Raw genomic sequence first — 10,885 nt, forward strand, 5'->3', positions numbered from 1 at the left:
GCCTACAGTATGTGTAAATGGATGCATAGGTTTTTATGGAGTTGAGTTTAGGAGCTTTGGCAAAAAAATGGCAAGTTTAGGAGCTGTGGTGTACATGAAGCCTCATGCCGTGTACACACGAGCGGAATGTCCGACAGAAAAAGTCCAACGGGAGCTTTTCATTGTATATTCTGATCGTGTGTATGCCCCATTGGACTTTTTACATCGAAAATTCTGATGGACCTAGAAAGAGAACATTTTCTAAATTTTTCCTTTGCTCTGAAGCAAGTACGACACGGAAGCTATTGCCTACTATTGAACTTCCGTTTTCTAGTCCTGTCGTACGTGTTGTACATCACCGCGTTCTGGACGGTCAGAATTTGGTGTGACCGTGTGTATGCAAGACAGCTTGAGCGGAATTCTGTTGGAATGCTGTCGGAAAAAACCTTCAGAGTTTACTCCGACGGGAAAACCGGTCGTGTGTACAGGGCATTACAGTACAGGCAGTCCCTGGGTTACAAAAAATATAGGTTCTATAGGTTTGTTCTTAAGGGTCGGTTCACACATGGGCAACACGACTTTAGCGCGACTTTGCACGGCGGCTTCGACGCGACCTCGACGCGACTTCGACGCAACTCCGACGCGACTTCGGCAAATTACGAGGCGACTTGAAGTCGCCTCCATGACAGGCGACTTCGCCTGTGGCCAATCAGCTCTCTGGGAGGGAGGGGGGGAGGGAGGGGTTTTCCCTGCAAAGTCGCTTGACTTTACAGAGAGATCCGACTTGGAGGCGACTTCCATTGATTTCTATGGTACAGGTCGCCTACCAAGTCGGATCAAAGTAATACAGGGAGTACGCTCTGAAGTCGGAGCGACTTCAGTAGTGTCTATTAAGACACTAGCGTTAACTCCCATCAAAACTATTTCTGGGGCGACTTGAGGGCGTACAAGTCGGATCCCAAGTCGCCCCAGTGTGAACCGAGCCTTAGGGGTTGTAAAGGCAGAAGGTTTTTTATCTTAATACATTCTATGATAAAAATAAGATAAAAAACCTTTTGTGTGTAGCAGCCTCCCCAGCACCCCCTAATTACTTACCTGAACCCCTTCTCTCTCCAGCGATGTCCACAAGTGTCTAAGCCATCCAGGACACTCCTCCTGGTTGGCCGAGACATAGTAGTGGCGACATTGGCTCCCGCTGCTGTCAATCAAAGTCAGTCAGCCAATCAGGGGAAAGAGGGGGCCGGGCCGGGTCGGGGCTCCGTGTCTGAATGGATACATGGAGCTCTGACTTGGTTCGGGTGCCCCCATAGAAAGCTGCTGGCTGAGGGGAGACTCGATAGGAGGGAAAGGCCAGGAGCAGCAAAGAGGGACCCAAGAAGAGGAGGATCTGGGCGGCTCTGTGCAAAACCACTGCACAGAAGAGGTAAGTATAAAAACATGTTTGTTATTTAACCACTTGACCACTGGGCACTTAAAACTCCTTAATAACCAGACCAATTTTCAGCTTTCGGTGCTCTCACAATTTGAATGACAATTACTTAGTCATGCAACACTGTACTTATATGAAATGTTTGTCCTTTTTTTCACACAAATAGAGCTTTTTTTCGGTGGTATTTAATCACCGCTGGGTTCTTTATTTTTTGCGCTATAAAAGAAAAAAGGCCGAAAATTCTGTAAAAAAATGCATTTTTATTCGTTTCTGTTATAAAATTTTGCAAACTAGTAATTTTTCTTCTCCTACATCACAGAGGAGGTCTAGGGCCAAAATGATTGCTCTCGCTATAACGTTCGCAGCGATACCTCACATGTGTGGTTTGAACACCGTTTTCATATGTGGGCGGACTTATGTATGCGTTCGCTTCTGTAAACATCCCTTGTAATAGGAATATGGCATGACAGGTCCTCTTTACAGTGAGATATGGAGTTAATAAGACCCCACATCTCACCTCTAGGCTGGGAAGCCTGAAATAAAAAAAAAAAAAAAAAAAAAAAACACAACGATCCTGGCTTCGGTCATAGCAGGGAGTCGGTAGAAGCACCTGAGGGCGGCGGGAGGGGGAGTCATCCCCTCACACCTCCCGTATGAATGATCAAGCAGTGGAACAGCCGCTATGATCATTCTTATGGTGTAGGGAATTGCTGGCTGAAAAAGCTGATATCTGAATGATGCCTGTAGCTGCAGGCATCATTCAGATATCCCTGCACAAAGTCAAGAACGTCGTATGATGGCCAGCGGTGGGAAGTGGTTAAAACGCATTTTTTTTTAACACAAAGTTGTCCATTTATACAATATTTCTAACACATAGCATGTACATACCAAAAATGACACCCCAAAATAGATTCTTCTACTCCTCCTGAGTACGGCAATACCACATGTGTGAGACTTCCACAGCCTGGCCACATACAGAGGCAGAGTATGGCAGAGTATGGCAGAGTATGGCAGAGTATGGCCGAGCATGGCTGAGTATTGCAGAGTATGGCTGGGTATCACTGAGTATTGCAGAGTATGGCTGGGTATTGCAGAGTATGGCTGGGTATGGCAGAGTATGGCTGGGTATGGCAGAGTATGGCTGGGTATGGCAGAGTATTGCGGGGTATTGCAGAGTATTGCGGGGTATTGCAGAGTATTGCGGAGTATTGCAGGGTATTGCAGAGTATTGCAGAGCATGGAGGGATGGCTGAGCATGGATGGATGGATCCATGGATGTGACTGCAATTGTCACAGAGCAGCGCTGTGGGCATTACAGATCCAGCCCACAGCGCTGCTGCCATCCGATCCCTCCCCTCCACTGTACAGATCAGTACACAGAGGGGAGAGAAGAACCAGCGAAAACCCTGGTTTGTTTACATGTGATTGCTCTGTCATTTGACGGAGCGATCACATGGTAAAAGGCCGTTTACCGTGATCCATGATGCACTGATGTTCTCGGGGGGGCGCGAGAGCAGGATTCTGGGAGGACATCACTGTACGCCCTCCCAGAGTTATCCAACCGCCCTGCAGCCATCATTTGGCTATGGGCCGGTTGGTAACTGGTTAAAAAAAAACAAAAAACGAGACTTTACAATCACTGTACGTTGAATTTGTATGTAAGTTTGAACAGGTAAGTTTTTTTAATGTGGAGTTCAACCCAAAAGTGGAACTTCTGCTCATCTGCTTCCTCCCCCCCCTCCGGTGCCACTTTTGGCACCTTTCGGGGTGGAGAGGGAGGATACTTATCTTTCACAGGTATCCTGTTCCTACTTCCGGGAGCCTGCACTGCCACAGAGGGAGCCAAGCGGTGACGTCAAGGGCCACCCTTGACGTCACCGCTTGGCTCCCTCCTCTTTCCCCCACCGCCGGGCTAATAGGAGAGAGAAGCGGAGCCTCACACATGCGCAGTAGGTTTCCCGACATGAAGCTGTAAGGCTACACTGCCGGGTTCCCTTACCGGCAATGGCGGTAGCTCCGACAGCTGATGGAAACATCAGCTGCGGGCTCCAGGACTCCATCGCTGGACTCCAGGACAGATAAGTGTCCTATTATTAAAAGTCAACAGCTGCAGTATGTGCAGCTGCTGGCTTTTCATTTTTTTAAGCGGTGGGCAGACTTCCGCTTTAAGTGTAACTACAGGCAAAAAAAAACTTTTTATTTTTTTGGATATTTTTTTGGATAGCATAGGGATGGGCCAACACCCCTGTAACATTTGTTTTGCAGTCTGTGCCCCTGTTCACAAGATTTCACCTCACTTTCTGTCCCAATGACAATTGGATTTTGACAATTTCGGGTTGTCATGGAAACAGGGATTGGCGATAAAGCTTTAGTGGAGACACCTTTTTTCCATGACAGGAGTGAACTTCCCTTCCTAGGGGTAGATTTCCTCTCACTTCCTGTTGTTTCCCTCCATTTGTAAGTATGTAAGTCCGATGTATGTAATTTGGAGACTACCTGTGTAAAGGATAACCCTACAGAAGTCCTTGTCACTCCTTCCAGTGTTAACATCTATCTGTACAATCAAGAACGACCCAGGTAGCATTTGCCCATATATGTCTTTTTGCAAGATCACCCTTAAGTTCCACCAGTCTAGCTCATTTACAGTATATATACACTGGACTTTAACCTCCGTAGCAGTATTCCCGAGTGTGGCTCGGGGTGAATTTTCATTACCAAAAGCGGTAACCCCGAGCCACACTCGGGATCGCATCACAGGATCCAGGCAAAGTTACTTACCATGTCCCCAGGATCCTGCGATGTCTCCCCGCTGTGTGTGCGAGCCAAGCTCTGCGTTGCGATGCACGGGGACGGAACACGGCGCCAAATTCAAAAAGTTAAAAACACATTACACCTACAGTACTCTGTAATCTTACAGATTACATTACGGTATCACATTATTTCACCTCCCTTTTGTCCCTAGTGGTTTTCCCAGTGCCCTGCATGAAGTTTTATAATATATATACTGTTCTTTCTGCCTGGAAACTGGAGATTGTCCATAGCAACCAAAAAGTGTCCCTTTACATCAATAGCGGTTTTAGACCAGCTAGAAAACAGCGATAATAAATTAGAATCACTTGCAGAATTGAGCGATAGTGATTTGTGGGGAAATTCATCATCAAACACTGAAAGTAATGACAGCGACAAAACTGAGCAAATGTCAGTGTTTTTGATTTTATTACATTATTAATTCATTTTTATTATTATTATATTATTATTTGTTATAATTATTTATAGCTATTTATTATATTATAATTTATGATTTCGTGTTTCAAACTTTATCATACCCGGGCTGTCTACTAGCCTACAATATAAAACGCCAAATTTCCATGCAAAACATTATACCGATTTGAGCATCAAAAACCTGACATAATCATACCGCCAGGGAGGTTAAATGCAAAATGTTGTGCTACAAAGCCAAACCTGAAAAATATTTAGTTGATTTAACTAGCACTATTATGGTGACTTTGGCTCTACTATTATGATGATAATGCATTTAAAGGAGCAGTATAGAATAGTAATTGGTGGCACTATCCTGTGTTGCCCCAAATAGCTTTGTATTACATGTAAATTCAGTATTTCTTTGTTCCAGATCAGGCCCAACAGCAGTATGCCCCACTAAGCAGTAATACAACACACTACATCTAAGACAAAGGTAAGCGCAGTGTTTTTCTAGTCTCTGAGAGGGCTGAAAGTTCACTAATCTTGGGTAGAGACTAATCGAATGTTCCCAATTTAGAAAGACATTTATTAATTCTAATCTACAACCTTCTATTTTAATCATTAACAATTTAATTGTCGTCATTATTTGCTTAAACTCAGTTAAAAGAGTTAGTGAACAACATGATTTTCAAATTTCCTGATGTTTTCCTAGAACATTTATCACATAATGTTTAGTTGTGAATTGTGAAGTGTAATTCCGTTGTCTGATAAAAAAAATGTGTGATTATGAGAACTGTAAGGTAATTTCACAAGACTAACAACCCCAGTAATAAGTATCACAGTCACGGGTTTATTTTAGTGAATATATTCTTTTGAGTCTAAGGAAAATGTACCTTTTATAGCTAGTGCCCAATCTGCTCCTAAGCCATATTATGTAGCAGCATGAACAGGTCCCCATGTCCCTTTTGTACTGCTACTGTTTACATTGCAGGCTGGGCTGGAGTCCAACAATTTACTTGCAAAAGATGCTCACAGAGCTTTGATATAAATGTATGATCCTGGTGAAATATCAGCTGTCACCCAGAGACAAATTAAGGCATAAAGGGGCCCCAGGCAAAGTGTCAACTTTGGACCCCCATTATTTTGATTGGCATTGACAAGGATTGCAATAGGTACCAAGAAATGTCTCATTTGCATTGTTTATGCAGCCATGGCCCATCTCATCAGACACCAACTCTCTACAATGGTATCCTCTCCTTTGAAGCAACAGACAGGTGCACAACTTTGATACATTTCTCCTTCCCACTTGTTTACTACAGGAACATTGACGGATGTAGCTGATTTCATGAACATCCACCAGGCCCTAAGCTCCTATCTAGGTTGCCTTGTGAAGGATGCTGCTTTCACCAATGGATGATATCTGAAGTTGCAGCTTCAGTTTCGAGTAGGGCCAAGATAGGGACTGGAGATTAAGACAAACGGAAGTTCTACTGGAAGGCCATGAATCCAACGTTGGCCCTGACCACATAAATGACAGAAACAGATTAAACAATGATAAATAAATTGTCGGTAAGTAACCCTTTATAGCCTTTCATAAGGCAGTTACAAAAGAAGTAGATGAATCGTATCATCTCGAGGCTTGCTAAAATCCCTCGTGATTTATGAAAAACAAGTGTTGAGTTGCACAGCTGCTCACAAGCAGACATATTACAATCATGTGGTGAACACACTAGTGAATCGCTTCCATTTTTAGCTGATGGCATAATGTCCAGAAATCACCTGTGAGGTTTAGCCTCACAACTTGTTAACTATACTCCCTGGTAGAGAGCTCTACTTCCATAAAACTAGAGAACAGAAGTTCTAGAAATGTTCTAAAACCTTCCAGCAGTAAAGTGATCTTAGCAATAAAATAACAGACCTATCTATGGATTAGGAATAAAGTACAATTGAAACTGAATTGTATGCCTTGCATGTAACACTCCCTGTGTAGACACTGAACAATTCTATTACTTCAAGTACAATACATGTACATATTCTAAGGTTTATAGAAGCAGACAAGCAATGTATAAAAAGAAAAAAAAACAGAAAACATTTAATACATAAAGTTCATTTTAACCACTTGAGCTCTGGAAGGTTTTACCCTCTTCATGACCAGGCTATTTCTTTGCTACTTAGAACTTGCACTACTTTAACTGGTAATTGCGCAGTCATGCAACGTTGTACCCACATGAAATTTGTAATTTTTTTTCCAAACATATTGAGCTTTCTGTTGGTGGTATTTAATCACCACTGGGTTTTTTTTTGTTTGTTTTTAATATATGAACAAAAAAATACTGAAAATTTTTAAGAAAACCCACATTTTTTACAAAATTTTTAAATATTTTTTTAAAAATTGTAAATAAAATAAAATAAAAATAAAAAACTACTGACACAGTCCACGCGTCATCAGTGCTGCATATTAGTGCCACTGTTACATGACACTAAAAAAAGTATCGGTAATCGGTATCGGCAAATACTTGAAAAAAGTATCAGTACTTGTACTCTGTCTTAAAAAAGTGGTATCCGGACAACCCTAGTACCAATGCAAACATTCCAGACTTTAGCACATATCACAAACGAGCGTAGCCATGGCTGCAAGCTGGTAGTGAATGCAAAATTATATGTCTTACGTTTGTAAGAAAGAATTGATAGTTCCTTAGATTTGCTGTTGCAGTATGTAGCGCCACATATACTGCAAGCTTGTCACACAATTAGTCTGAATTAGTCTCAAGGCCCGTACACATGATCAGAAAATCGTACAAAAAATATCGCTTTTGAAGCGATTGTACAATAATATGATCGTTAGTACACAGCTTTCGTCCGAAATTTTTCATACGATACCAGATCATACAATTTTCGTTTAAACAGTACAGTTTTCATCCAAAAATACACTACAATGAATTACATCACTTTAAAATTTTTATTCCGTCATGCAAGAATTTTCCTACTTTAGTAACATCTTCATTTTCGATATGGAAACTAGCATGCAAAAAGAAAACGGCCGATCATTCGTCCGATAATCTCATTGTGTATACTAGGCTTCAGTCTTTGTGTGAGCACTTGAAGCCACTGATAAAATAAAATAGAGCCAGGCATACCTTTATTGGCTAAAGACACAACATAATTTCCAGGCCATCAAGGTTATTTACAACCTAATCTAATGATAATCTGTTTTGTATGACTGTGCCCTTTCTTCAAGGTTGTCATGTGTCTTCTTACATATCAAAAAGTTGTGGCATTCACTATGGTCACATGTGCTGTCCTCACTTGGCCACGGTTATTGTTCCCCTCATAATTCAGAAGTTTAGCACACATGGTCAGTCAGAGGAAACCAGGACTGTAGAAAACTAAGAGCTCTGGTATGAGGGATTTTGAGATCCTTTAAGGTTAGTGTAAAGTTGGTTTGTGCTTTGTTTTTATTCCTTCATCATGTCAATATGAATGCAAGGGAAAGGAAAGGCAAAATCATCTCAGTCTCAAACACTGTGTACACTAGCCCTAAATTTGCCCATACAATTTAATTGTAGGTCAGGTGTATATTTATTTCAGGTACTTATATAGCACCGTCAATTTACGCAGCGCTTTACATATACATTGTACATTAACATCAGTCCCTACCCTCAAGGAGCTTACAATCTAAGGTCCCTAACTCACATTCATACATACTAGGGACAATTTAGACAGGATCCAATTAACCTACCAGCATGTCTTTGGAGTGCGGGAGGAAACCGGAGTACCCAGAGGAAACCCACACAGGCAGAACATGCAAACTCCAGGCAGGTAGTGTTGTGGTTGGGATTCGAACCAGCGACCCTTCTTACTGCTAGGCGATAGTGCTACCCACTGCACCACTGTGTCCTGATTACTCTCAGTACTGCAAATCATTTGAGTACTGCCAAGTGTTCTATAAACCTGCAGGTTAGCTCTGCTGACCTAGCAAGAATATGTCAATGGGGGAAGGGACTGGAATGCAGGCAGACGCTGTCAGTGCCACTTTTCATGGGCAAGAGCAAAGCAAACCGGGCAGGATTTTTTATCTACCCTTCAATGTTCCTCTACAGTTTTTGACTGGGGGGTGCTGCCTACCACCATAGACATTAGAAAACAGCCAAACTGGGCAAATGTCACGTCATGTCTATGACATACTTAAATCTATTACATTTCTACCTATTATTCTACCGCATGCGTGACATGTATGGTAAAAAGTTTATGCTTTCTTGCTTAATTACAAGACCTAGGGTGTCTTAAAAGAATGACATTAATCTCTTACATTAGACTTTGAACTCTGTTTTCTTGTTTCAAATGTGCGTTCTTAGGGATTAAACGATACATGATTTATTATTTCTAGGATCTTATTTTAGCATAACACATTTTGTAAAGGTAAATTAGCTAGAAAAGACTGTCAAACGTCAACGAAACAGCATTTATTTTCCTTTCTTCATTGCTCACCTGACACCTCTACGAATCCATCTCTGGTTTTCACTGTCAGCTCCTCTGGTTTGAAACTTTGTACATTAACACACACCTTCCAGGGCTGGCTGGGGACAGACACAGTATTACGGCCTTCGGGGTATCCTGTATAGCGGGCACTATATCCAGGAGGGGAGACACCAGCAGTCCTTGCTAGGCCTGATCTTAAAGGACCCGACCAGGAGGCAGTGAGTCTGGGCCTTGCCCAGTCAGGCCAGTCCATGGTTAAATCTTCTGGAAATCCAAAGTCATCATCCAGGAGACGAGATGACAGACCCTGATCACGGAAAGGATCGCGGACTCCCCTGGATCTGTTTGCAGGGTAATGACAAGTGAAAGGTAACTGACTGTCAGCCATATTGCAACAAAGATGTAGGAGATGTCAAAGGAGACAAGGCTCTGTTATTTCCAAATGATATTGCTGACGGTCAGATAATGTTTGCAGCTGAGGCCGTATATTTCCAATGAATGTATAAGAAAGGAGTGAAGTTGAGCCAAGATAAATTAAAAGTAACCTGGATTCTTCAGGGAATTAAGCAGAGTCATTGGGAGTGAGTACAGCTTCTTGATCTTCTGGCTTCAGACTGCAAGTGCCTTGCACTGGCTAAAATAAACATCACAGCCATCAGTCGAGAAAGTTCTGTAAACTTCTGTGCTGCAGTGAATGGCTCCTATTTATATCTTCTTCTAATGCTTGCAGCCTGTGGTCTGTCAGCTGGGTATTTGGAGCCTATGAAACACCCTCCAAGAATCTGCTTTTGTAACAGCTGATGACTCCCAGAAGGGACTGGACTTGTTACTCAGGGTGTCCAATTTTAGACGGCCTTCTCTTGCAGGGCCCTCCTTCCTTTTTCCTCCCCCTCTCCTCTCATCCATTTTTTTTTGCTCAGCAGGGATGTGTCTGAACACATTAGTATGAGTGTGCATCTGCATTTAGAAGATGCCATTCCTTGAATTATGATTTCATTACTGGAATTAAACTTAAGCCATTTAGATTTGCTAATTTCTCTCTCTCTATCTCACTTATATATTTGGATCCTGTCCATAATATTGTTTTTATGCTTCATATATTTATTTTCAACATCAAGGATTATACGTTTAGTATACTGCATATGGAAGACAGATGATAGAACGATATTGTGGTCACCTTTTCTATAAAACACTACTGGCCTTCTTGTTGTCATTGCCATATAAGCCATTACATAATGACTCCCAACTGTCCCTGATTTCAAGGGACTGTCCCCGATTTGGAACAAAGTCCCTCTGTCCCTCTTTCCTCCTCATTTGTCCCTAATTTTGTCCCTAATAAGCCATTACATAATGACTCCCAACTGTCCCTGATTTCAAGGGACTGTCCCCGATTTGGAACAAAGTCCCTCTGTCCCTCTTTTCTCCTCATTTGTCCCTAATTTTGATCTGATCTTTATAGTTGTATATAAAATGCACTCTTGAATCTTTCAGATAGTGTTTCCCAGTGCTAAACCTTTCATCCAAATTCTAAATTTCCGCATCTGTAAATTTCAAAAGCTAGTTTAAAGAAATAGAGGTGGTAAAAAGAAAACACTTGTGGGTTTAAATAATTTTTTTTTTTGTATAATTCTACTTTAACGGGGTGTGTTTCCTATGCCTACATACTTTTTCTAATAGGCGTTCCTCGTCCCCATCTCAAAAAGTTGTGAGTTATGCATAATGATGGTTTAGAAGATGACCCTCCCCTGTACATATGGTCAAAACTTTTTTTCTTTTTTAGTTTTGTATAGAGTAGGG

At 41.9% G+C, this 10,885-nt stretch overlaps 1 protein-coding gene across 1 annotated transcript in view; it reads right to left on the reverse strand.

Annotated features, from left to right (window-relative positions):
• Positions 1-9,967, reverse strand: part of HSPB8 (heat shock protein family B (small) member 8) — a 74,469-nt gene extending 64,502 nt beyond the window's left edge. Inside the window, exon 1 of the mRNA XM_073625491.1 lies at positions 9,098-9,967. Coding sequence (XP_073481592.1) covers positions 9,098-9,476 — 379 coding nt within the window. The 5' untranslated portion in view covers positions 9,477-9,967. The remainder of the gene's footprint in view (positions 1-9,097) is intronic.
• Between the last annotated feature and the right edge of the window lie 918 nt (positions 9,968-10,885).

This window comes from Aquarana catesbeiana, linkage group LG01 (assembly GCF_042186555.1).
Source record: "Aquarana catesbeiana isolate 2022-GZ linkage group LG01, ASM4218655v1, whole genome shotgun sequence".
NCBI classification, from domain to species: domain Eukaryota; kingdom Metazoa; phylum Chordata; class Amphibia; order Anura; family Ranidae; genus Aquarana; species Aquarana catesbeiana.